This window comes from Chiloscyllium plagiosum, unplaced genomic scaffold (genome assembly GCF_037043375.1).
Source record: "Chiloscyllium plagiosum isolate Xiang-an unplaced genomic scaffold, Cpla_swu_hap1 HiC_scaffold_25, whole genome shotgun sequence".
Taxonomy (NCBI): domain Eukaryota; kingdom Metazoa; phylum Chordata; class Chondrichthyes; order Orectolobiformes; family Hemiscylliidae; genus Chiloscyllium; species Chiloscyllium plagiosum.
This window is the reverse complement of record NW_028270163.1, coordinates 45,133,257-45,160,460: the sequence shown is the minus strand read 5'-3', so window position 1 is coordinate 45,160,460 and position 27,204 is coordinate 45,133,257. Positions and strand designations below refer to the sequence as shown.

General features: G+C 40.4%; 2 protein-coding genes across 5 annotated transcripts in view; one reads left to right on the top strand and one right to left on the bottom strand.

Moving 5' to 3' along the window:
- On the bottom strand, positions 1-21,313 carry cant1a (calcium activated nucleotidase 1a). Of its 2 annotated transcripts, XM_088000686.1 has the most exons (5): positions 21,161-21,225; positions 18,982-19,065; positions 6,303-6,959; positions 5,245-5,448; positions 1-737 (listed from the first exon to the last, which is right to left on the bottom strand). In XM_088000686.1, the coding sequence occupies exons 3-5, from the start codon at positions 6,934-6,936 to the stop codon at positions 367-369; spliced, it is 1,209 nt and encodes a 402-aa protein (XP_087856812.1). In that variant the 5' UTR covers positions 6,937-6,959; positions 18,982-19,065; positions 21,161-21,225; the 3' UTR covers positions 1-366. The 2 variants fall into 2 exon arrangements, with proteins under 2 accessions (XP_087856812.1, XP_087856813.1); XM_088000687.1 differs by lacking the exon at positions 18,982-19,065 and having other exon boundaries at positions 21,161-21,313.
- A 177-nt stretch (positions 21,314-21,490) lies between these two features.
- The window catches only part of cog1 (component of oligomeric golgi complex 1), a 45,319-nt gene continuing 39,605 nt past the window's right edge, over positions 21,491-27,204 (top strand). For 2 of the 3 annotated variants that reach the window (XM_088000683.1, XM_088000684.1), the window contains exons 1-2: positions 21,491-22,013; positions 24,194-24,438. In XM_088000683.1, coding sequence (XP_087856809.1) covers positions 21,696-22,013; positions 24,194-24,438 — 563 coding nt within the window. In that variant the 5' untranslated portion in view covers positions 21,491-21,695. The remainder of the gene's footprint in view (positions 22,014-24,193; positions 24,439-27,204) is intronic. The other variant, XM_088000682.1, reaches the window with a different exon arrangement.

Below are 27,204 nucleotides of genomic sequence, written 5' to 3'. Positions count from 1 at the left end.
ACAAGTTCACAAACTGAACCAGTATTGATTTAATTTTTAAAAAAAAGGACATGCACATTTTCTTGATTGATTGCAGACTTTACACCACATAAGCATGAATCAACATCCCCAGTAAATGTTCAGCAATTCCAGCAAAATTAGTTGTTTGAAGAAAAAAGCAGAGGAAAGTGCGATTCTTGCAATACCTTGTATTCGGTTTTTGACATGTAAACATAGAAGAGGGTATTACAAAAAAAAACACTACTTCAGATTAATGGCAACCAAGAACCATTCTAAGTGATATACCAATTTGGGAATCTGCCCTTCTAAAAATTCTTGAAAACAGTAGTACTTTAATTCAGGTCTGTGCATTGACCGTGACATGACTTATATAAATTCTATCCCTTCGTATTTTATATCCCCGACTTTTGTTTCCTCTAAAAGAAAGCGTCCGTCTAAAGTAAAAGCCATTATATAAGTTGCTATTTTCCCATTATCTTCCTCCGATTTCAGCGACACAATGATTTGATCGTCTGTATCTGGAATAAACTTAAAGGAAGAGAATCCATGAGTCGGATTAACCACTCCAATCTTGCTCACCAAGATCTCCTTAAAATCTTGAGTACATTTAATAATGAGATTTGTTCCTTTGTGCTCATCGTCTTTTTCATTGTACCGCTCACTGCTTGCTCGCCGTGGCAGGAAGAACCAGCGCTGCAGTCGATCACTCCAGGCCGCAGATTCATGAATGAGGTATCCTAAGTAATAACACAAAGGTTTAATTTTGAGACATGGTAATTCATATCAAAAATACTTAGTTAAAAATCACACAACACCAGGTTATAGTTCAACAGGTTTAATTGGAAGCACTAGCTTTCGGAGCGCTGTTCCTTCATCAGCAGCGCTCCGAAAGCTAGTGCTTCCAATTAAACCTGTTGCACTACAACCTGGCGTTGTGTGATTTTTACCTTTACCCAGTCCAACACCAGCATCTTCATATCACAAATACTTAATTATATTAAAGCAATCTCCCTGCCACAGGAAACATGTTGTGAAACTTGAAAGGAATCAGAAAAGATTTACAAGGCTGTTCCCGACATTGGAGTGTTTGAGCTAGAAGAGAGGCTGAATAGCCAGGGATTCTTTTCCCTAGTGCATCAGAGGCTGAAGGATGGCCTTATGGAGGTTTATAAAATCATGAGAGGAATGGAAAGGGTGATTAGGCAAGGATTTTCCCCAGGGTAAGGGAGTCCAAAACTAGAGAGGGCATGGATTTAACGTGAGAGGGGAAAGATTTAAAAGGGACTTAAAGGGCAACAAATTCACATAGAAGATGGTGCGTGTATGGAATGAGCTGCCAGAGAAAGTAGTAGAGGTTAGTACAATTACAACATTTAAAAGGAATCTGGATGGGAACATGAATAGGAATGGTTTAGAGGGATATGGCCAAATGCTGGCAAATGGGACTAGGTCAAATTGGAATGTGTGGGTGGCGTGGATGAGTTGGACCAAAGGGTCTGTTTCCATGCTGTACGTCTCCATGACTCCCATAAAGAACTTGCTGAACTGTACTTGACATGGTAAATAAAAATGTTTCTCTTATTAATAAGATGGCACATGGAACTCTTAAAAAGCAAAGATATCATGTTATAAAGCAACCAGTTTTTTGAAAGCACCCTCGTGACTTCAGATATGTGATAATAGCCCAAAAATAACAAAACTACCAAGAATTCTATTTTCAAACCTTGGTTAGCCAAAGGAAAAAAAACATAAATTACATTGTAATCCTAATCAATAGTGTCCATTTGGAATGCTGTAGATATGTAATGCTGGTGACAAAGGCAGCATCAAGTATAGTGTCTTTGGAGGTGGTCTCAAGCCACAATTTTGATAGATTAAATTAAAACTATGGCGTTAATCGGCTCCTGTAGCATACCCTTCCCTGATGAATATACAACATGATCATAAATGAATGGCCTTGACATAGAACATAGAAGAATACAGCGCAGTACAGGCCCTTTGGCCCTCGATGTTGCGCCGATCCAAGCCCACCTAACCTATACTAACCCACTATCCTCCATATACCTATCCAATGCCCGCTTAAATGCCCATAAAGAGGGAGAGTCCACCACTGCTGCTGGCAGGGCATTCCATGAACTTACGACTCGCTGAGTGAAGAACCTACCCCTAACTTCAGTCCTATATCTACCCCCCCTTAATTTAAAGCTATGCCCCCTTGTAATACCCGACTCCATACGCGGGAAAAGGTTCACACTGTCAACCCTATCTAACCCCCTAATCATCTTGTACACCTCAATCAAGTCACCCCTAAACCTTCTTTTCTCTAATGAAAACAGCCCCAAGTGTCTCAGTCTTTCCTCATACGATCTTCCTTCCATACCAGGCAACATCCTGGTAAACCTCCTCTGCACCCGTTCCAGTGCCTCCACATCCTTCCTATAGTATGGCGACCAAAACTGCACACAATATTCCAGATGCGGCCGCACCAGAGTCTTATACAACTGCATCATGACCTCAGGACTCCGGAACTCAATTCCTCTACCAATAAAAGCCAGTACGCCATATGCCTTCCTCACCGCACTATTTATCTGGGTGGCAACTTTCAGAGATCTGTGTACATGGACACCAAGATCCCTCTGCTCATCCACACTACCAAGTATCCGACCATTAGCCCAGTACCCCATCTTTTTGTTATTCTTCCCAAAGTGAATCACCTCACATTTAGCTACATTGAATTCCATTTGCCACCTTTCTGCCCAGCTCTGCAGCTTCTCTATATCCTGCTGTAACCTGCCACATCCTTCCTCACTGTCAACAACTCCTCCGACTTTCGTAACATCCGCAAACTTGCTCACCCAACCTTCTAACCCCTCTTCCAGGTCATTTATAAAAATGACAAACAGCAATGGTCCCAAAACAGATCCTTGCGGAACACCGCTAGTGACGGCACTCCATGAAGAAACTTTGCCATCAACTACTACCCTCTGTCTTCTTCCATCCAGCCAATTCCTAATCCAAACCTCCAACTCACCCTCAATGCCATATCTCCGTATTTTCTGCAGTAGCCTACCATGGGGAACCTTATCAAACGCCTTACTAAAATCCATATATACCACATCTACCGCTTTCCCCTCATCAACCTCCTTCGTCACCTTTTCAAAGAATTCAATAAGGTTTGTGAGGCACGACCTGCCCTTCACAAAACCATGCTGACTATCCTTGATCACATTATTCCTATCCAGATGTGCATAAATCCTATCCCTTACAATTCTCTCTAAGACTTTGCCCACAACAGAAGTGAGACTCACCGGCCTATAGTTACTAGGGTTATCCCTACTCCCCTTTTTGAACAAGGGAACCACATTTGCTATCCTCCAGTCTTCTGGCACTACTCCTGTAGACAAAGAGGACATAAAAATCAAGGCCAATGGCTCTGCAATCTCCTCCCTTGCTTCCCAGAGAATCCTAGGATAAATGCCATCAGGCCCAGGGGACTTATCTATTTTCACCTTTTCCAGGATTCCAACATCTCTTCTCTACATACCTCAAAGCCATCCATTCTACTTATTTGTGACTCAGTATTCACATCGACGACAATGCCCTGTTCCTGAGTAAATACTGAAGAAAAGTATTCATTCAGTGTCTCCCCAATCTCTTCCGCCTCCACACGCAACTTCCCACTACTATCCTTGACTGGACCTATTCCTACCCTAGTCATTCTTTTATTCCTAACATACCTATAGAAAACCTTAGGGTTTTCCCTAATCCTACCGACTAAGGACCTTTCATGTCCCCTCCTTTTCATGTTGTCAATTGACAAGGTGCAATTGACAACATGAAAAGTGATAACCAAATGAAGGGTGATAACCACCACCAGTATTAGTTGTTGGCTCTTAAATGCAATAGTTGAAGCTATTTAAAGTAATGTAGTAATCAGTAAAACAAATTGTTTTCACTTATTCAGTTCACTGGTGTAATTTCTAAGAAGTCAATCAACTAATTGACACAAGTACGAGTTGGTTATCCTGTTCTGTTAACTGTATTAACCAGTTCCAGGAGTATTGTATCTTACAACTCTAAATTGCACATTCCAGTATGAAACAGTAAAGCCAAGGCATTTAGTTTTCAAAGTATATGTGACAATAATTCCAAGGCAAGTTATGCCAATGGCTTTACTCAACAAAACAAACTGCAGTGAATGTTATAATTTGCGAAAATCATAATCTGATTCTGAAGTACAATCAAAGAGAGGTAATGTGTTGTTAGTGATAGGATTAACTAATAGTTCATCAAACAAAACAAATTGCTGTGATGGAAACCACTAGCCCTGGCAACCTAGGATGCCAGAGATCTAAAGATGGAAGTTATAATCTTGAGGGCTCCAGTGAAAATTTCTATCAATGTGGTGAAATAAAAGTTTGACAATATTACAAAAAAAATGAAATGCAACTAAGATTTTTTGGAAAATAAAGACGTGAACAATAAATCATCACATTTTTACACTTAATTTTCCTCTAGACTTTGTGAGCCTTGGAATAATATTAGGTTTTAAAGGAAGCTTTAACAAAAGGAACATTTAGTGAATACTAATCATTAGATCATAAAGTTGAACAATCCAGCATATGGAAGTATTTACAGGGGGAGGAGATGATTTCATTGGAGCCAAAATGGAGCTGGACTGCAGAGACTAGAATCAAAGGTTGCTAGGAAAATTGTCAGTGAACGATGAGCTATCTTCAGAGATAGTTCAGGGACTAGATTGGGTTGGGATATCTGGTCGGCATGGACAATTTGGACCGCAGGATCTGTTTCCATGCTGTACATCTCTGTGATTCTATTCCAACTACATTTCCTCAAATGGTAAGGCAAAGGAACCTAATCCAGAGCTCCCTGGATGAAGAGGAGATAGAAATTAAGCTGAGGAAAAAAATGTGCTAATGACAGCTGTCAGGTAAAAAAATACATCTGACCCAGACTAAATACAAAGTTCTCAGAAGGCAATTGAAAAAGCAAATAAGAAACACAAAGAGTAAATACAGAAAAAGAATGGCAGCTAATGTAACGGGGAATCCCAAAGTCTTCAACAGACACAAATAGTAAAATGGTGGTAAAAGGGGTAGAGTAGGGCTGATTAGGGACCAAATATTTACACATGGAGAAAGAGGAAATGGATATTTATCGATAATAGAAATTTTCCTCATGTAAAAGCAGTTATTCATTTTTCTTACTTCAGATGTTTCTTACCTGGGGCTTTAATTCCAGCAGCTGTGCGGAGTGCATTGTAGTGAGACACCCAATTTTCATGATTTACATCACCTTTGTAACCAATAACTTTCACCCACTCTGGATTTTCATTGACTACCTCTCCTGTGGTGGTAGTCCATTCCTTACCGAGTCCACCCACATAAAGGTGCTCGTCTTTTACTGCCAACCATTCAGCTTTGAAACCTTAAGGAATAGCAGAACAAATGTAGAATCATAGCAAAAGTACTCCACAAGCAATGTTCTGGATTAAGAGTATACGTCTGAAGCATCAGCTAACTCCTTTGCTTTATAGATTCTGATTGACTTGTGAATATTCTGTTTTTGTTTAAGATATACACATGGCTGTACTGATATAATTCAGTAAAACAGAATTTAATTAAAAATATAACATCAATTATCCAGGGGTGGTATCCTGAGTTTGAAGATACACTCATGTTATCTGCTTGAAGCAGCTGTGGAGTTCTGCAATCCTTGAAGCTCCCACCACTGTTCCCACAGTATTATTGTCACACAACTGCCGATTTTCTTTCAATATTTTTAACCAATCTGCCTCTAACAGTGGTATATTAAAATACCCAAGGAGGGATAACTCCTCTTTCCTCCATATTATTTTCATGTTCGTATAAGAAATAATTCTGGTCCCTATGGTATGTACACAACTTCAATATGTTGTGGAAGTAATTCTAGGAGACAACCAGAGTATGAGAGGTAAAAAAAAGCACCTCCATACACTCGTGGTAACATTTCAAAGTCCAGGGCTAGTTGTATCAGCAATGTCAATAACCTGGGACCAGATCATCTTCCCATCCTCTCAGAAGGAACAAAACTGTAAATAATTTTAGTTCAATACACAGGAAATAAAAATCTATGTTAAATAGTACAGCAATAAGTTCTTCATTTCTCCACCATCATATCTCAATATGTTTGTTAAGACTCCATGTTAAGTGAGATTCATAGCAATTGACAAAGTATAACAATCCATAAGACTAGCAGAAATTATTTGTGCAAATTAATGATAGAATAAATTACTTTGGTACCTTTCTCAACAGTTCCATCTCCATCTGATAGAATTACCCAAGGGACTGCCTTATCACCATCAATATCATATACGACACCTGTCCTATCATCCACAGTGTAAAGCTTTCCATTAAATGCTATGAGTTCCGACAATTCCATGCCACGTCCTTTTTCTGACAAATGTGTTTTGAGAATGGATTCATTTTTGTCCCATTCGAGAGTTACTTTGTCACCACTGTTTGATAATATCAAGTATCCTTTCTTTAAGTAACTAAACCAAGTGTCACTGTTCAATTCATTCTTTGAGTTAGTGTCCAGGTCAGCAATCAGCCCAATACGGTATCGGATGCCTTCCAGGGTCTTCTGTGGGGGTGAAAGTGGGTACGTGTCATTGTATCTGTCCTTTGGAAAATTATCAATTGGCCAGTTGTGGGTATTTCGTGGATAAGGGCTATTTGGGGAACCTTTGTGAAAATACAGCATGTAGAATATGAAAAGAACTATGATTGCTGCGAGTATAGTCTTCCATTTCAGGTGAAAACGTGAATCTCTTGTATTTGTCATGGACGCTATAACTGGAAGACCACCAATGGATATGTGAAGGGAGTTCATAGAATCATTTCCATTGGATAAACCATATAGGTATACCGACATGAAGCTAGAGCAGAAGCAGAAACCTATATGAAGGAAAAATAAGGTTTAGCAAAATTCAGAAATGCTTCTTAATCACATAATGAAAGACAATCAAAAATACAAAGAATTTCTGCATAATGGTTATAAAAGGTGATAATTCTATATAATTTCTTCACATGTATGGTATCAAGCAAAAACAGATGACTTTGATTTGATAATTATTGTGACTCAATGTTAATATACTACTTGTACAATAATTAGCATGACTCAACACCACAAAGTGCAGATCTTTACCACTTAAAGCAAGTCAACACCAAAACATAATGTTTTCCCAAAGAGAAGCAACTCTTCAGTGACTTACAAATAACTAAAAAGCTTCAAAGTTTTTTTGAAACAGAAGCCCAAAAAAACTACTTAAATGGAAAAGTTGTCTTGAGTTTTAGCTCTGACTTTTCACAAATTTTCTCAAACGTTTGATTGATAAGGTTAGCTTAACATTCTTCTGTTTCGTTCTGCTTATTCCTTCTCCCACGGTAATTGATTTAGCACAACAAAAATAAAATTGAATGCATCACTTCAGTGGTTTGCATAATTTATGTTGATTTCATGCAATGTGGGCATTGCTGCCTGGTCAGCATTTATTGCCTACCCCTTGCTGCCCTTGAGAAGGTGCTGATGAGCTGTCTTCTTGAAATGCTGAGGTCATTTTTGATATTTGAGGAGAGAATCCCAGCACTTAGTTTAAGTGACACTGAAGGAACAGTGATGGAGTGTAGCTTGGAGGGGAGTACAGAGGTAATGGTATTCTGATGAATCTGTTGACCGTGACCTTCTAAAAGGCAGTGGTCATGGGTTTGGAAGGTGCTATCTAAGGTGTTGAAATTCTGTAGTGTATCTTGTAAATGATAACACTACTACTACTAAACATTAGTGGTGCAGGGATGTGGTGCCAACCAAATTGTCTGTTTTGTCCTTGATGATGTCAAGCTTCTTGAATGTTGTTGGAGCTGCACTCATCCAGCCAAGTGGGGATTAATCCATCACATTCCTGACTAGTGCCTTCATACTCCTGACATGTGCCTTGTAGATGGTGGATCTGCATCAGGAGAGGAGTTACCACAGGATTTCCAGTCTCTGACCTGCTCTTGTAGCCATAGTATTTATATGGTCAGTCCGGTTCAGTTTCTCATAGCATCCCTACAGTGCAAAAACAAGCTCGTCGAGTCTGTATTGACCCCCCAAAGAGCATCCCACCCAGACCCACCTCCCCACCTTCCCCATAACTCTGCATTTCACCATGGTTAATCCACCTAACCTGCACATCCCTGGACACCAAAGGGCAATTTTGCATGGCCAATCTCCCTAACTTGCACAATTTGTACTGTGGGAGGAAACTGGAGCACCTGGCAGAAATCCATGCTGACAACGTGCAAACTCAAACACATTCACCCAAGGCTGGAATCAAACCCGGGTCCCTGGTACTGTGACGTAGTAGTGCTAACCAGTGCTCTGGTCAATGGTAACTCCAGAATGTTGATTATGAGGGACTCATCAATGGTGATGTCATTGAATGTCAAGGGGTGAAAGTGAGATTTTCTCTTGTTGGACTTGGTCATTGCCTGGCATTTGAGTGGCGTGAGAGTTGTTTGCCATTGACTGTCCAAACCTGGATATTATCGAGGTCTTGCCGTATTTGAACACTGACTGTTTCAGTCATGAATAGTGAACATTGTGCAATCATCCACAAACATCCCCACTTCTGACCTTATGGAAGAGGGAAGGCCATTGATGGACCATCTGAAGATATTTGGGTCAAGGATACTGCCCTGAGGAACATCTCATAGATGCACCAGTTTTGATTTGTTGAAAGTTATCCCATTTAGCATGGTGATAGTGCTACATTAACATGATGCCTCATATCCTCTATGTGAAGATGGGACTTTACCTCCACAGTTATTGTGTGGTGGTCACGCTTACTGATACTGACATGGAAGGTTGAAGTTAACAGTCCTTTCCCCTTGTTGGGTCTTTTGCCAGCTGCCACAGACCAGGTCTTGCAGTCAGGTCAAGGTATCGATGAGCTGTATCAATAGTCGTACTGCCATATCGTTCTTGGTGATGGACATTGAAGTCACTGACTTAAGAGAACAATCTGCACACTGACCAACCAGAGGGGAGATAGTCAATGATAATCAGCAGGATGTTTCCTTTCCTTTGCTTGACCTAATGCCATGAAATGTGATGGGGTCTAGAGTCAATGTTGAGAACTCCCGGGTTGGAGGTGTAGTGGACAGCGAAGAAGGTTACCTCAGATCACAACAGGATCTTGATCAGATGGGCCAATGGGTTGAGAAATGGCAGATGGACTTTAATTTAGATAAATGCGAGGTGCTGCATTTTGGGAAAGCAAACCTTATACACTTAATGGTAAGGTCCTAGGGAGTGTTGCTGAACAAAGAGACCTTGGAGTGCAGGTTCATAGCTGCTTGAAAGTGGAGTCGCAGGTAGATAGGATAGTGAAGGCGGCATTTGGTATGCTTTCCTTTATTGGTCAGAGTATTGAGTAAAGGAGTTGGGAGGTCATGTTGCAGCTGTACAGGACATTGGTTAGGCCACTGTTGGAATACTGTGTGCAATTCTGGTCTCCTCCTATCAGAAAGATGTTGTGAAACTTGAAAGGGTTCAGAAACGATTTGCAAGGATGTTGTCAGGGTCAGAGAATTTGAGATATAGGGAGAGGTTGAATAAGCTAGGACTGTTTTCCCTGGAGCGTCGGAAGTTAAGGGGTGACCTTTTTTGAGGTTTACAAAATTATGAGGGGCATGGATAGGATAAATCGACAAAGTCTTTTTCCTGGGATGGGGGAGTCCAGAACTAGAGGGCATAGGTTTAGGGTGAGAGGGGAAAGATATAAAAGAGACCTACTGGGCAATCTTTCCACTCAGAGTGTATGAAATAAGCTGCCAGAGGAAGTGGTGGAGGCTAGTACAATTGCAACATTTAAAAGGCATCTGGATTGGTACATGAATAGAGGAAGGGTTTGGAGGGATATGGGCCGGGTGCTGGCAGGTAGGACTAGATTGGTTTGGGATGTCTGGTCAGCATGGATGAGTTGGACCGAAGGGTCTGTTTCCATGCTGTACATCTCTATGACTCTATGATTGCTCCTTTCCAAATGATTACACAGTGTTGTCACCTTTTGCCTGGCCAGTGGGGCAGGACATATCCGGGGATGGTGATGGGGTTATCTGGGGCATTGAGTATAAAGGTATGATTCCCTGAGTTTGACTATATCAGGTTGTTGCTAGACTAATCTATGAGCGAGTTGCCAATTTTGGTACCAGCCCCTGATGTTGCCAAGGAGGACATTACATGGCTTAGTTTATATCGTCATTTCTGGTGCCTTAGTTGGTGCCACACAATCTGTCTGATTTCATTCCTTTGTTGAGACTTATTAGCGATTGATACAACTAAATTTTTCTTCCCTAAAGGACATAAATGAACCAGATGGGTTTTTACGATAATCAATTATTTCATGCACATCATTTAAGACTAGATTTTTTAAAAATTTGAATATGAGTCTTCAATACCTGGATTACTTTTCAATGACAATAGCATCACTGTCATCACCCCGTTGTGTACATTTCAAATATAAATGATAGTGGTCATGAAACTGAACTCTGGGACAGGCAGAGGACACTACTTCGCTCTGACCCCTTTATGACATTAGCCCACTGATCAGTTCTTTCCTCTAATCTTCTACTCATAACCAATTTTGCCCCGAGTACCTAGAGAGTGTTAAATTTAAAGATATAGAGGAAAAAATTTAAATTATTTTAGGTACTTTTATTATATATGTATAGTTTACTGCAGTGAACTGGAATTCATAGTGTCTTGGGTCATACAGCATGGAACAGCTCCATTGGTCCAAATTGTCTGCATCGACTTGACATATGATCTGGTCCCATTTGCCAGTATTTGGCCCATATCCTTCTAAACCCTTCCTGTTTATGCACCCATCCAGCTACCTTTTAAATGTTGGAATTGTACCCACCTCCACAACTTCCTCTGATAGTTCATTCCATACACACACCACCCTCTGCATGAAAATGTTTCCCCTCAGATCCTTTTTAAATCCTTCCCCTCTCACCGTAAACCTATGCCATCTAGTTTTGGACTCTCCCACCTGAGGAAAAAGGCCTTGTCTTTACACCCTATCCACATCCTTGTGATTTTATAAACCTCGATAAGGACACCCCTAAATCTCAGTTGCTCCAGGTAAAAAGCGTCAGCATATTCAGCCTCTTCCTATAACTCAAACCCTCCAGACCCAGCAACATTCTTATCAATCTTTTCTGCACCCTCTCAAATTTATCAACATCCTTCCTATAGAAGGGTGACCAGAATTGTACGCAGTAATCTAAAAGTGGCCCATCAATGTCCTGTACAGCTGCAATATAATACCTCAACTGCTATGCCTTTCCAGCACCACTCTAATCTTTTTTTTAGATTAGATTAGATTACATTACAGTGTGGAAACAGGCCCTTCGGCCCAACAAGTCCACACCGCCCCGCCGAAGCGCAAACCACCCATACCCCTACATGTACCCCTTACCTAACACTACGGGCAATTTAGCACGGCCAATTCATCTGACCCTGCACATCTTTGGACTGTGGGAGGAAACCGGAGCACCCGGAGGAAACCCACGCAGACACGGGGAGAACGTGCAAACTCCACACAGCCAGTCGCCTGAGGCGGGAATTGAACCCGGGTCTCTGGTGCTGTGAGGCAGCAGTGCTAACCACTGTGCCACCGCGCCGCCCACGGTGCATTTTCTGACGAATGAAGGCAAGCTTTCTTCACCACCTCATTTACCTGTAACTCACTTCCAAGTAACTACATACCTTCACCCTTTTCTTCGGCAATACTTCCTCAGTTCCTAAGTTGTCATTAAATGAAATCTAGTCAGTTGGGACAGCTGTTTACTAAGTTGTTGTTTGGATAATCCTGAATATTGCATTCAATAATCTCCAAATCATTCCTGCAAAATGTTTCAGTTATTTTGCATGGAAAATTATTAGGTTATGTGCATTTGTTTTGTCACTCTTTTTTTGAATATGGCCATTGTGATAGCCTGATTATAATCTACTAGCACTTTCCTAGTGGCAACTGAGTTCATCATAATGATTATCAGTATTTTCTAAATTTTCATGCTAGTCTCAATATTTTCATTTAAATTCCATGTAAAGATATATAATGTGTATGTTGAGACACACTCTTTTCAGCAAACTGTTATTCATAGCATCTCCAATGAATACTTGAGAAAGCAGTCCATTAAGAATACTCATTATCAGTTACTTACCAGATTCAAGTCAAATTGCATCTTTTAGAACTTTTACTTCCATTCTTGCTACTGTGGAACTGTCAGCTTTTACTGTTTCATTCTACATTTACAGTTGCGTGTTTTTCAGTGTCTTAATTCTTATGATCAAGTTTTTTTTATGTCAAAATCGATTGCTCTGAGGCTCATGTCACAGGGTGCTATTATATCCACTTTTGTTTTGAACTATGATCAGTGTCATTTAGAAATGGGTTAAAGATGGGTAGTCATTGCATTGATCAGCATCCACTCGCACCGACCCACTTAGGTTTCCTAACGTTTCCATATTAAATGAGACTTTTTCATAACAATTAACTAGCCTGTTCCAGTAATATTCAAAATGGAGATCTCAAGCTAATGACAGTAATTCTTTCCGTTGCTTATTTCATTCTAATCAGACCAACTTCATTTACCTCCTGGTTGCTGTTGAGATATGGTCAGTTGCTTTTGTTTCCTTCTGAGCATTCAATTTCCCCAAATGGTGTAACAGATTCTATCCTACAGGCTCGTCTATATATGGAGATGTTGCCATCATATTTATAAATGTTGTGCAATGGCTTTCAGTTATTTTGTCCTATTTCTACTTCTTCTACTGTTCATATATAAAAGTTGATTCGTGGAGAACTAAGGATATATTTCTGTTCCTTGCAAGTATAAACAGAATTCTTTGAAGTAGTAATTTATTCTCAAATGATCATAGCAATGCCCTATTTTCATTTCCAATAATTAGGTAAATGGTTTTATTTATCTTTGAAGTTTTCATGCACTAGACTGTTGGAAACTTTAAGCTTTCACAACTTGTGGAAATAACCAATTGAAGCTCAGTCACTCAAACAAAAGGTTATTAAGTTTCAGATTCAAAACTGAGTTTTGCAATGAAACCTGATGGAGGTTTGTATCGGAAGTAATTATTCTTCAAGACATTCTTTGTCACTTACAAAGTCTACTTGTTTCTTTGAAATATTCCTTAAATTCATTCAATATTGTGCAATGATTTGGAAATGCTGGAGTTGGACTGGTGTTGGGCGATTTGTAATATTCTGCAAGATCTCCTCTGGATCCACATTCATGTCAGAAAATTAAACTAGAGATTTCTTTCCTATCAGTCCAGCGCAGTGACTTCCTCGCCTGCAGTACCTTAAACTTAGTATTCTCATTCTTGTGTTTAAATTTGACCAAGCCCCACCTCTCTCAATCACTTCCTGGAGCTCTACAAACATCTCACACCCATTCAACATTCTTTAGAATCTCGACCATTGTGCATCCACCCAACTCTTGGTCTCCTTCATTATTGATTGTACCTATTGCCACTTTGACCCAAAGGAGCAGTATTGACTGTCACTACTTTATCAAAGACATTACTTTAATCTAATTACAATACTCAAATCAGCCTTAAAAAAAAGATTGCTACAGTTGACACAATTTTCCGTGAACAGGACATAGGTCATCAATTGCACAATGAGTAGAACCAATCAAACTTGTCCAGCTGCTTCTTCAACATGCCTATGTAAATACAGTTCATATTCCACTGGGTGGGGTCCCTGCAATAACTTTAATTTGCCATTTAACCTTTTCCAAGTGTGATTAAAGTCACGGATCTCATTGTAGGCTACATTAGGAAATATTAATGTGCTCCATTGTTTTGAATAACAAGGATATCAAAATTTTCATAGATGTTTTAGAATTCCTGGACATATACTTTCTACTTCTGCTTGGAGGCTGAAGAACAGGGAATGGAAAATGTTGAGGTCAAAGGGCACTGGTATGGTGCTGCTGTTCAAAAATCAGAATTGTCTAACAAAATTACCATGACAACTAACTTTGGTCCTCACTCTGAAAACTGATGATTACTAACAATATTTAATCATTGCAACTTCAATTCATGTAAAACTTGCTATGCTGTTACTTTTTCACAATGTATTCTTTGAGATCCTGTGTTAGCACACTGAGATCCCAGTATACTTCAAAATGTTTCCATTATACATGTAAATTTAGGAAAAGTTCTGTAGAACATGGAGTAATTTATAACCCTAACCAGCATTTACAATGAAGACAACACCAAAATATGTTCAACTACTTTAATGTAAAAATATGGTATTCAATGATTGTATAACTTAATCAAAATATTGCTTTGCAATATTTAATTTTATCTCGCAATCACAAAGGGTTTAGTTCTGGCATACAGACAAGACTTAGCCTTTTTGAGCTGGTGTCAAGTTTCCATTCTTTTATAAGCCAAGCTTATCAGATTCTTGTCTGTTTTCTAACTATTTATGGTGTAATTAGAAAAATGAAACAACTTTAAGGATTAGAGACCCAAGAGAACCTCACCAAAGCTCCACCATTTATTTAGGATAAATTAGTTTTATGATAGTTTTACATAAATTTGCAATTAAAGGAAATATTACAATAATTACTATGTATGGCTGTTCAGGGCCACAATAGATAAGAATCATGACTCAACTTAGATTGATTAGTCTTGGCATCACAGGATTAATATAGGAAAAACGGTATTTAAGATGATGTGTTCCTGATAAACTCAAGACACCAGTTTCTAAAAACCTAAAGGGGCTTGAGAATCGGAGGCACATACAGCTTAGACAAGCAGTGCCTTGAGATCTAAACAAGCTAACTACAGATCGAACCCATATGTGGCTGTTTGCCAGAGGCGTATCAACTTATTGAAAAACGCACTTCAGCAGACTGCATCTGCCTACAAGCAAGACACAGATTTCTCAAACACCACATTTACCCAAAAACAAGTAATAAAAGAGCCCATTATTCAGTACTCCTGCAGGATTTCAGCTTCAGCAGCTGAAGCTTGCTTTACATTTATGTTAAGCCTTTTCTCAAATAAATGCTTTAGTTGTAAGGTCTATGCTTCTCCCTCTATCTTAACTTTGCAAAGTAAGTTTCTGATCAAAGTTCATATAAGCAAATTTTCACTAACTGTTTCTGTTCACAAGGCATTTTATATGCTATATTGTACAGATACATCTTGAAATCAACTGAATTTTAGAATTTACAGTTGTACATATTTACTAAAATATATTTATTCAGTGAAAACCAGCTAATGAATGATTCATTTACTGGTTACACTATTGGTTCGATTATACAACATGTAGGACAGAAAATTACAGCTAATTTCATCTTTAGGTGTTGCACTGTCACCATTCTGCTAGTATTATGTAGTAAAATATAAGCAAAGTAAGCCTTATCAAATAGAAACAGAAAATGCTAGAAAAAACTCAGAAGATTACGCAGCATCTGCATAGGAGACAGGATCAGAGTTAATGCTTCGATTCCATGATGTTTCACTGAAATATTAACTCTTTCTCCCTCTACATATTATTTTCTGTGCTTATTTCAGATTTCCAGCATCAACAGTTTCTGCATGCCAATTCAGACTTTTTAAAAAAGTCATCAATTGAGGGTCCTTATTTGAACCAAAAGCTTACAATATAGTTGTTTGATATTACTGGTTGACAGTGAGCACTCTGGAGAAAAAGCATTACTGAAACCATAGCCTGAAATCACTAAAACTAGTGTTACTGTATAATATTCCAACAGGAAACACACCATCATGAGAAGCATTAACACTTTATTTCCAATGGACTGATGTCTCCACTAAATTGATATAAAAAGGCTAAGCATTCACAAAGTAACTTAGTTCACTGTAGATTCTTAAATTACGGAATACAATTTTCAAAACAATTAATTAATTTCTCAATGAAATATTGCAGACTTCTAACCATGAGATTAACTGTGGAAAAAAGAAACCTTTTGGTCGTCCTTAGCTACAGATAAATTAAAACAATGACAGAGGTCTCATGGGATGATTACGTGGTGAAGAACAGACTTCATAACGCAGCATTCCATCAAGCCTTTCAAATATACCTAAGGGTTTCACCAATGGATTGTTTTAAAGTGACTGTTAGTAAATCATAAAATAAAGTTTTACAGTAAGGACCCATTAAACATCAGCAGCAACCATCCTCCTTAGATGGAACTAAGTTGACAAACCCCATTTCCTGCAAACAATGCCTCCAAATAAACTAATTGGACTATAACCTGATGTTGTGCTTTTAACTTTGTCCTGCAAATAGATTTGTCTTGTAAATGTTCACTCCTATATTGCCTGACTGATTAGGATCATGTGGAGAAAGTGAGGTCTGCAGATGCTGGAGATCAAAGTTGAAACTTTATTGCTGGAACAGCACAGCAGGTCAGGCAGCATCCAGGGAACAGGAGATTCGACGTTTCGGGCACAGGCCCTTCTTCAGGAAGAAGGATCATGTGCAGGTTTTGCAATACTTTCAAATCTTCCAGATTAGAGTGGTGCTGGAAAAGCACAGCAGTTCAGGCAAAAGCCCTTCATCAGGAATAGACATTCTGGATGAAGGGCTTTTGCCCGAAACGTCAATTTTCCTGCTCCTCGGATGCTGCCTGAACTGCTGTGCTTTTCCAGCACCACTCTAATCTAGAATCTGGTTTCCAGCATCTGCAGTCCTGGTTTTTACCCGACTAATCTTCCAGCTTGACTGGCATCCTACCCTACTGGCATTCACCAATGAAATCTAGCAGCAATGCATGACATCTATAAGATATAATGCAGCATCTTGCCAAGGCTTTTTTGACAGCAATTTCCAAACCTCCAACACTGATAAAAATAAGGTCTTCTGGCACACCATCACCTACAAATCCTCCTCCAAGTCATATAACATTATAATATTAAAATACATTATAATTTCTGCACTGTCACCGGGTTACAGTTTTAGAACTTCTTCCCTAATATTTGGACCAGAGCAATTCATGGTAGCAGCTCTTTCCTACCTTCTCAAGGACAATAAATGCTGGCTTTACCAGCGAAACTCACGTTCTGTGAAAGAATAAAAATAATTTCCATCATCCTGCTTATTCAGTCTGGATTCTCCCAGTTTGTTTTGCACATCTAATTTTCTGCAGCAGTCACTATTTCCTATTTGCCCAATTACTTAGGTGGCATTGAGCTAGCAAAAAAATACAAAAACGGATGTTTCTATCCATTTGTTTGTATGTCACCTGCCAAAGGTGTCCATTTTGAGTAAAAGGTTCATATATCTGCAGCCATTCCCAGTCTTCACAAAAAACAAAGGAAGTCAGTAGTTTTGAATTGGGGCCTGACTCTGCACATATGCATAAAGTCATGGTGGTCTCAAAAAATCGGATTTGTTCTGGTTGGATCCAACCAATAAATTCTCATAGCTAACTGTGGAGGAACAAGTTTGTCAGAGGACTTCTCCAGTTCTTTACATTTCACAGTTGCCACTCCACAAAACTATAACTAAAAACATTGTAAGCTGGGAAAAGATTGATTAGCATTAAATTATCAAGAATCAAATAAATCAAACAATAAGTAGTACATGAAAGGAAGAGAGTAGCTAAAGTAAACATTGATCGCTTAGCAGATGAGTGTATGGAATTAAAATTGGAATACAGGGAAAAGCAGAGAATTTAAACAAACATTTTGCAAATGTGTGTTGGGGGTGCTAATAATAGCAGAATATCTGCACAAAAGGGAGAAACTTAAAACAATTTTCAGTGGAGAAAACGTACTCGACAAACTAATACAGCAGAACCTCTATTATCCAAAGGACACGGACAGAGAGTATTTTGTTCAGTTAATCAAATTCAGGATAATCGAATAACATAGTTTAGCCAAGCATCAGGATCGTGCGATCTTGTCAGGTAATCCGACATTTGGATAATCGAATGCAGGATCATCGAGGTTCCAAAGTATCGGGTTGCTAGGATCTCAAAAGAGTAGCTGCAGAGACAGTGGAATCCTAGGTTGCAATCTTCCAAAAATCCCTAGATCCTAGAAAGGTCCCAGTAGCTTGGTAAATAGAAAATAATGTTGTTATTTAAGAAAGGATGGAGACAGAAAGCAAAAATACGATAGGCCAATAGACTATCGTTCCATTTTTGAATCTTTTATTAAATAGTAGGACATATAAAAAAAGTATAATCTAATCAAGTTGAGTCTATTCATTTTATGAAAAGGAGACGGTGTTTGAAAAATTGACCAGGGTTCTTTCAGGATGCAACAAGTAGGATGGATAAAGTGGAAGCAGTAGGTGGGCAGTTGGACTTCCAAAAAGTATTCAATGTGGTGTCACAGAAAGTTACTATTCAACATAAGAGCTCATGCTGTTGGGGTGATATATTAGTGTGGGCTAAGAATCAGTTCACTAACAGGAAACAGGAAGTCAGGCTAATTGGACAATTTTCAAGCTGGCCAATTGCAAATAGTGGGTGCAAAAGCAATCAGTACTGGAAACTGGGTTATTTAGAATTTGCATTGACAATCTAAAGAGACCAACCTACCAAAGTACAAAGATAGGTGGTAATGCAAGTTGTGTGGAGGACACAAAGAATTTGAAAGGAATGGTAAGCAGGTGAATGAGTGGAAAAATTGGCAATAATACACATCTCCTACCCCCAAAGTCAGGCTTCAAGGACCTCAACTCAGCTATGTCTCTATTGGTCTCTATGTCTCTGGCCTCTGAATCACTCGATGCTACATTGAAGTCCTACTCCAGACACAAAAGCCAAAGCAGACATTCCAGTGCAGTATTGAGGGAGTGCTGCACTATTAAACGTAGCGTGTGGAGGGGCTTTAGTGGTACAGTGGTAGTGTCCCTACCTTTGTGCCAGGAAGCCTGGGTTCAAGTTCCACCTGCTCCACAGGTAGGTAATAACATCTCAAAGCAGGTTGATTGGAAAATATCTATAAGTCAATTGGTTAAGCACTATTAAATTACAATTATATCAAAATCTTGTTTTAATTCCCTCCTATAAAATGAATTACAATCACCTTTTTCCTAACAGATATCAATAGACATTTAAACTGCAATAGAAAAACTGATGAAACCTTAGCAAGAAAATTGGCAATCACTGTTAATGTGCACTTATATCTACTCCAAAGCTGGATGGAGGAAGGCAGGATTAGTTGTTCATCAACATAATCATTTTATATTAGGTAGGAATTAAATGTGCTTTATTGAAAAATGTTAACATTTCAGGATCCTTACAGACGCAGAGTTAAAGTTACAATATTTTACAATAGTGACATAAATAATGATCATGGCCTAATTATAGTACTACTCATGCAATCCTCTCAATCAGTTTTTCATTTTGCTCTGCTGCAGATTTCGATTCGAGTCCTGAACCAACTTAAACATCAGTAAGCAATATGTAAGCTCTCTTAGCTATCTAAAACTCATGTTTTGCATTGCATACAGCAGGCGGAGCTGCTTATCAAGCTTAATTAAAATGTCAAGGGATAGGCTGGCTTCGTAAATTTAAATAAATGAATGATGGTGAACAAAACAGATTAGAACGGAAGCCCTGTTGAAGAGAGGAGCAGAACTCCTTCAAGAAAGAGATATGCTTGGTTAAACACTAAACAATTAAAAAAAAGAACTGTGGATGCTGGAAATTAGAAACAAATATCAGAACTCAATCGAAGAAGGGTCACTAGACCTGAAACATTAAGTTTGCTTTCTTTCCACAGATGCTGCCAGACCTGAGTTTTTCCAGCACTTTTTTTTGGTTCAAACATAGCAATATTTCTGCTGGAGTTCAAATTCATCTTGGTTGGCATTGCAGACCAGAGAATATTTGACTGACTGCCTGTTATGGATATTTTTAAATCAACCTGTTCAGACATGTTATGACACACCTCTAGAGCAGGTGAATCTTGAACTCAGGCCTTCTGACATCTGACCCAAAGGTTGGGACACTACCATAAAAGCCATGGACAACCTATTATACAGTGCTAATGATTCATTCCACAGCATGCAATGAAATTGAAGACTGCTTGTTTTGAGCCCCCTCCTCGGGCTAATTTGGATCTATCAAAGTTTATTAGTACTGAATTTTAATTCTACATTTGGTGTGTACCTGCCTAATTGGGGAGGGAGGGGTAGGGAACGATGAATACAAAAAGGAATAGAGTTATCAAGTTTCATTCCAGACAGCCCAAGGCTGCTGTCAGTGAAGTAAATCAATAATTACCAGGCTAAACCGGCCACCAACACTCCCACAGGCCACAAGAGGTTGGCAAAAAAAAACTGTCAGTGGCACCCACAATCCAAAACCATAAACCAGTGAAGTTTATCAATTAAGTAGCCACAAGTCATTGTCATCATCAGTTTTAATTTTATCTTTGTTTGGTGTAAATTTCTGTATATTTAAATATATGTAAACTTGTGGAGCTATGACGACAGAACCACAATGTGAAAGATTTTAAATTTGCAAACACACGCCCAAGTCTTGCACCACAGTCCTGACGGAAAGGGATCCTATTGACATACCTGTGGTAATTTTCAATTGAAAAAAAAAACACAGGTTTAATAACTAAACGAAATCCTACTCTCAATAAATGCCAAAGAACAAGGATTGCATAAAGACTGCAGGTTATAGGGCATGTGTGGGAAGTTTATGTCAAACAGTATAAGATTGGGTACAGCTCCATGGCACGAATTTGCAGGGATATAAAAACAATCGACTATCACATTGCCCCAGCTTTGATTATTCACCTCGTATTCCTGTGATTTCGCATATTTAGCCCTGCAAGCAGGGACAGTTTTAATTTGCAGCTGAACTTCCTGATTAATGTAGCAGCCCTGTGCCACTGGCAGGGCATGCCCTGGGTGCCCAGGAGGGACGGGTGCTCCTCACTCCCATTGCCCTTGGCAACGCCGGCCTGGGCAAAGGGGAGTAGGTGCCGTGATCCCCAATCTTTACCCTGTTGTTTCCCGCCGATTATAGGAAGAAGGGAGGGAATCGAGAAAGCGGTTACAAAGCTGGGCGATACTCACTGATCTGGCGTCGTCGCTTCAACCCCTTCGCTCCCGCATTCCGGTACGGTAACTGACACACCAGGCGATCACTCACCTGTGAACTTCCGCCGGGAGACAGCAACCCCGCCCCCCTCCCCAGCCAGCGAAGAGCGCAGGCGCCGCCAGATCGCAGCCGAACACGCTTGCGCCAGCCAACTGGCCGTGCCGTTTTTCCTTCTCCCACAAAGTGAGCCAAGACCAGCCCCTCCTCTCGACCATATACGCTTGCGTCACTTGATCTGAATACGCATGCGTCCGCTCTCCCGGACTGACGCGCATGCGCTGGGTGGTCGTTTGGTTTTCGCCGCCCTCCGGCGCTTGCGCAGTATTGCCCTCCGGGAGGGCCACGTCTGTTTATGGGTAGCGCTGCTCTGGAGGTAGAGAGCTGCTTCTCGAGGCTTTCCAAGCGGTAGTCACGACAGCTTCAGGCCTGGGTTTGGGCCTGGCGACGGCTCTCGGCGTAGGAGGGAGTGTGCCACCTTCACTGTCCCCTGGGAGGGGTGAGGGAGGTACCATGGCGGTGGCCGCCAGGAACCTGCGGGTGAGCGACATCCAGGACCCCGGCTCCCTGTTCGAGCGCTACGGCACCGAGGAGATCCGGCAGGTGGAGCGGAGGGTCCGCGCTGAGATCGAGCACAAGAAGGAGGAGCTGCGCCAGATGGTGGGCGAGCGGTACCGCGACCTGATCGAGGCGGCCGACACCATCACCGACATGAGGCTGTGCTCCGAGAAGGTGGTCAGCTCGGTGCGGGACATGTACGAGTACTGCACCCGCATCAAACCATCCGGGCCCGGCAGGGCACCTCCTCCTCTCCCAGCCAAGCGCAGTCAGGTGTGTGTGCCTCGCCTCGCCTCTGCACAGTACCCAGAGGAACAACCTCCACAACAGGGGGTAAAGCTATTCCTGCAACAGTGCCAACACCTTCCAGCAGCTGGTTTCCCCTCGTTGGAGTTTTGGCCCTGGGGCTCTTTCCCCTCTTGCCTCACCCCTGGCTGCAGAAATTAAGAGCTAAAGGCAAAACGCTGCGGAGGCTAGAAATCTGAAGTGAAGACAAACTGCTTTGCTGGTCCAGCTGCATCACTGAGAGGAGATAGGCAGAGTTCGTTTCAGGCTTTCGAAGTCAATACTTTGGGGACACAGTGTCAGGAGTAGGGCTCGATCGCTTTGGACTGCCAACAGGTCATATCTTCAGTCGAAGGGGTTGTGAATTTTTGGAAATCTCTACCCCAGAGAGCTGATAGACTTTTGTTTATTAAGTATAATTTTAGATGCTTGGGGAGTTGAGGGATAGGAGATAGAGTGGGAGAATGATAATGAGATCAAAAATAAAATAATTTTGTTGTAGGTTGGAGCAAGCTTGAGGATTTGTCAGGCTTACTCTTCTATTTATTTTCTGTCCACCTTCCTCTCCATGGTTTCGTTTATTTAAAAAAAGCGTTATCTAAAACAGTGCTAAGTTTATAATTGTTTGTATGGGGTATAACATTAATACTTGGTATTACTTTCTCTGACAACTAACTTAAACTAATCTCTTTGGCAATGCATCAAGTAGAGTCAGAGATGTACAGCATGGAAACAGACCCTTCCGTTCAACCTGTCCATGCCGACCAGATATCCCACCCCAACCTAGTCCCACCTGCCCGCACCCGGCCCATATCCCTCCAACTGGGATATTTTGGAAAGTCAGTAAGACATATCAATGAGAGTGGAGTTCAGGGATATTTAGATTATTTATATAAAGAATGCTGACATAAATGCTTGAGAGTTAGTGTGAATTAGAATGTGGATAGCAGTCTTGAGCTGAGTTTGAATGTGTGTTGAATCATCCTGAAAGGTTTCACAAAGTTGATTTGAGTGATCCCACAAATATTGATGTGGATTTGAGCAGCTGCTATTGGCAGAGAAAAATGATGTTTGAAATGGAAAATGTTGACAGTACACAAGTTTGTATTTATATGACACCTCTTTAACGTAGAAAATTTCAAGCAATGTAATTTTTTAATAAATGGATTCTGTACTAAAAGTGTTAAGAAAACGCTTTGCTAAAGAAATGGAAAGACTTATGAGGGGATTTCCATTGTATTGCTTTGGTAGGGGCTGAAGGCGTAGGCACCAGTAGAAGGTTGGAGAGAAGATCAAGGCATGTGTGGAACTGTCGTCGAAGGAAGAGGTGTTTCCTGAAGAGCTAGAAAGTGTTAGAGATTGGAAGTAGTGAAGCCATGGAAGCATTTAAACCTGGAAAGGCTATGCAGTAGCTGGGTTGAAGTTAATTTATGGGTTGAATGGAAAACTAACGAAGAAAGTTTTGAAACATTTGAGTCTAGAAACAATGGAGGTAGGGATGATGGTTTTAAAACCAGGTGGCATGAGCTTGCAGCAGAAGTGCAGAAACATATTATGTACTTCTTATGGGAGCGATTATAGTGGGGTCAGATGCTTGACTTCAACAATGGGGGTGTTGACAGAACCAAATTGCAAAAGAGAGAGACCTGGGAGTAAACATCTAGTTAGGGAGCCATCTTGCATTGTATTCTGTATGATTTGAAGTTTGCTTACGAATTAGGTCATCAATATTGCTTACTTTGAGTTCATTAGTAAATCTTGTGGAAAGGATAGATTTCAGACCAAAGAGGCATGTGTCATGTCTGGAGGTACAAAGACTTGCATCCATTTGATTGTATTTAATTGGAGAAAACTCTGGCAAATTAAAACTGATTTCATCATCATAATTAGTTCTGTTGTGGACAGCATATCTCTAGGACTGGGAAAGGATGGAGAGCAGCGATAGCACCCTGAGACATGAGGGGTATCAAACTTTGATGAAATGTGATTGCAGGGGGTGTTCTGATGGTGGATGAAATTTGGTTAAAAGCAAGAATAAGAAAAAAATCAGTCAACATTTCTAATGATAAAGGTCTTATGATCCTGTCTGACTTGATCTTTAAACTATGTTACTAAGGTGTGAGCACTGGTGATGTAAAATACAGAGTGATTTTATATTTCTACTTCAGGCACAGCAACAATCTCAGGAGAAATTCTACAGTATGGCAGCACAGATCAAGCTCCTTCTAAATATGCCTGAAAAAATTTGGAGTGCGTTAGAATCATCACAATATCTCCATGCTGCTCAAATGTATCTGCTGTGTTGCCACATTCATAGTATCCTTCAGTTGGACTCCTCTGGTTCCTACTACAGTCCTGTCCTGGCCCGCTTTCCCATCCTTGTTCGACAAGTAGCAGCAGCAGGTCATTTCAGGTTAGTCACAAGTAAAAACTTTTCTGTATCAATTTATGTTTAATATCAATTTTGGTGACTTGAGTAAGAGTGCTTGTGGCTGAGCTTTACACATGGTTTCCAATTTTGGCTCGATACGAGTGAAATTGTTTCCCTTTATAGATTAATATGATTTTAAAATCAGGTTTGATAAATGACAAAAGGACAAAAGCTGATTCCTGAAGAAGGGCTCATGCCCGAAACGTCGATTCTCCTGCTCCTTGGATGCTGCCTGACCTGCGCTTTTCCAGCAACACATTTTCAGCTCTGATCTCCAGCATCTGCAGTCCTCACTTTCTCCTAAAAGGTCATTACGGCATAACATAACAGAAGATAAGGAAATATTTAGAGGTATGACAGCAAGCTTTCCAATTCCAACATTTCCCACAGGTGAACATTTAGTTCCAATGATCTTATTGAGAAATAGTGAGAAATTCTGAGCTTGAACTTCATTGATCAAGAGGCAGAATTTCAGTCCTGGCATAAACAAAGCTTTCATAAAACAGGAGATGTGATTATTTGCTAGAATTTAATTTGTAGAGAAATGGAAATGTAGTTTTGTGTCTGGAACATATTTGTGAATACAAATTGAAGAACTACAAGCAACTCTGATGTAATTGAGTTCTTGTTATGATCTCAAAGGAGAGTGTTTGATTTTCAGTTGTTAAACATCTCTTGAGTCACGACACACTTTTTTTGGGGCGGGGTTTGCTGAACCTACTTTTTGGTAATGAAGCTGGGCAAGTGGTAGATATGTCAGTGGGGGTGCATTACAGTTACTTTCACAGAAATTAATAAGATTTAAGCTAATTACAGAAAATGGTAAAGCTGGACCAGAAATGTTCTGAACTGGGTAGGCCAGCTAAGACAGCACCCGGTCAGAGTGGATTGGGAGCAGCTATTTGAAGGAAATTCCACATCAGGTTAGTGGAAGTCATTCAATAAAGTAATAGTAAGACTGCAGGATCAATGTGTTCCAATAAAGCTGAAGGGTGGGATCAATAACTTCAGAGGACCTTGGATGTCAGGGGATGTACAGGATTAGATAAGGAAGAAAAGGTTTATAAAAGCAAATTACTGCGGATGCTGGAATCTGAAACCAAAAGAGAAAATGCTGGAAAATCTCAGCAGGTCTGGCAGCATTTGTAAGGAGAGAAAAGAGCTGACGTTTCGAGTCTAACTGACCCTTTGTCAAAGGAAAAGTTTATGGCAGATATTGCAGGCTCAGAACAATGGATGCCCTCGAGGCATATAGAATGTGCAGGGGGGTTTCTTAAAAACTAAATTAGTAGGGAGAAGGCCCATGAACGAAACACTGGTGAGTAACATTAACGAAAACCCAGAGATGTTTTATAAGTATGTTAGGGGCAAGAGAATAACAAGATAAAGTGTGGGGCCCATCAGGGATCAAATTGGCAACCTGCTGGGTGAACCAGGGGCATAGTTGACTTTTTAAATGAGTACTTTGCATCTGTAAACATTGTTGAGAAGGATGATTTAGGTACAGGAATTGAGGACTTGAACAAGCTAGTTTGGCGGGGGGGGGGGGATGGTGGCTACCAAAGTTTTGGACGAGATGTATGCTTGGCTGCTGTGAGAGGTAAGGAAGGAGATTTCAGGGGCTCGCCCATTAATTTTCGAATCCTCCCGGGTCACAGGAGTGGTACCATTATTCAAGAAGAAATAAACCAGTAAACAATAAGGCCAGACCACTGGGTCTAACATCAGTGATAGGGGAGCTATTGGTGGGAAAATAGTTCTGAGAGACCGAATTAATCTCCAGTTGGAAATCATGGTTTTGTCATTTTGGGTGATTTTAATTTTTCAAGAAAGTGATTGGGTGTGAAGTTGACAGTACTGTAGTTGACATGGTTCCATAGAATCTCTATTCTGTAGAAAGAGGCTTTTTGGCTCTTGGATTCCACACTGACCACTCAGACCCAGTCCCTCCCACTCTCTCCCTGTAACTCTAGTGGCTAATCCACCTAACCTTCACATGCCTGTATAGTGGAGGGAAATTTAGCATGGCCAGTTGACCTAACCTGCACACCTTTAGACTCGGGGGGGCGGAATCAGAGAACCCAGAAGAAATCTGCATAGAGGGTGAGAATATGCAAATTTCACACAGTCACCCAAGCTGAAATCGAACCTGGGTGTCTGGCACTGTGAGGCTGCAGTGGCAATCATTAAGCCATTAATGTAGATGTTAGTAAGGTTTCATAAGCAGGCTGGTTTGGGAACTAAGAGTCCATGGTGATTTTGGTAATTGAATTTAAAATTGATTTAGTGAAAGGAAGCAGAAGGTGGTAGTTGAAGGGTGTTTTTCAGTCTATGTCCAGTGCAGGGTCTCTTGCATTTATGGTGTGTAAAAATTAATGTTGTGGTGAAAGGCGAGGAGGAAAGCCTTAGATTACTGGATGATATAGATGGGCTAGTCAGATGAACAGTGGCAAATAAGATTTAATTGTGGAAGATGTGAGATGATGCATTTTGGAAGGACTAACAAGGTAGGGCAATGTACGTTTTATGATAAGACCCTTTGAAGTACAAAGGTTGAGAGGGATCTTGGTGTGCATGTCCATCGATCCTTGGAACACAAGAGGACAGGTAGTTAAGAAAACATTGGTATCCTAACCTTTATTAGTAAAGGTATTGAATACAAGAGTAAAGAGGTTTGGTTGGAGCTACATATAAGCAGTTCGGCCACAATAAAGTTCTGGTTGCTACACTAAAGGAAGGATATGATTG

Bases quoted from the DNA above. Each gene is read 5' to 3' on its own strand.
- cant1a (XM_088000687.1), bottom strand. From the start codon at position 6,936: ATGTCGGTATACCTATATGGTTTATCCAATGGAAATGATTCTATGAAC. The intron at 5,449-6,302 runs GTACCAAAGTAA...CTATTCCTTAAG, and splicing joins AGATGGAACTGTTGAGAAAG to GTTTCAAAGCTGAATGGTTG. The intron at 738-5,244 runs GTAAGAAACATC...GTTATTACTTAG, and splicing joins TGCTGGAATTAAAGCCCCAG to GATACCTCATTCATGAATCT.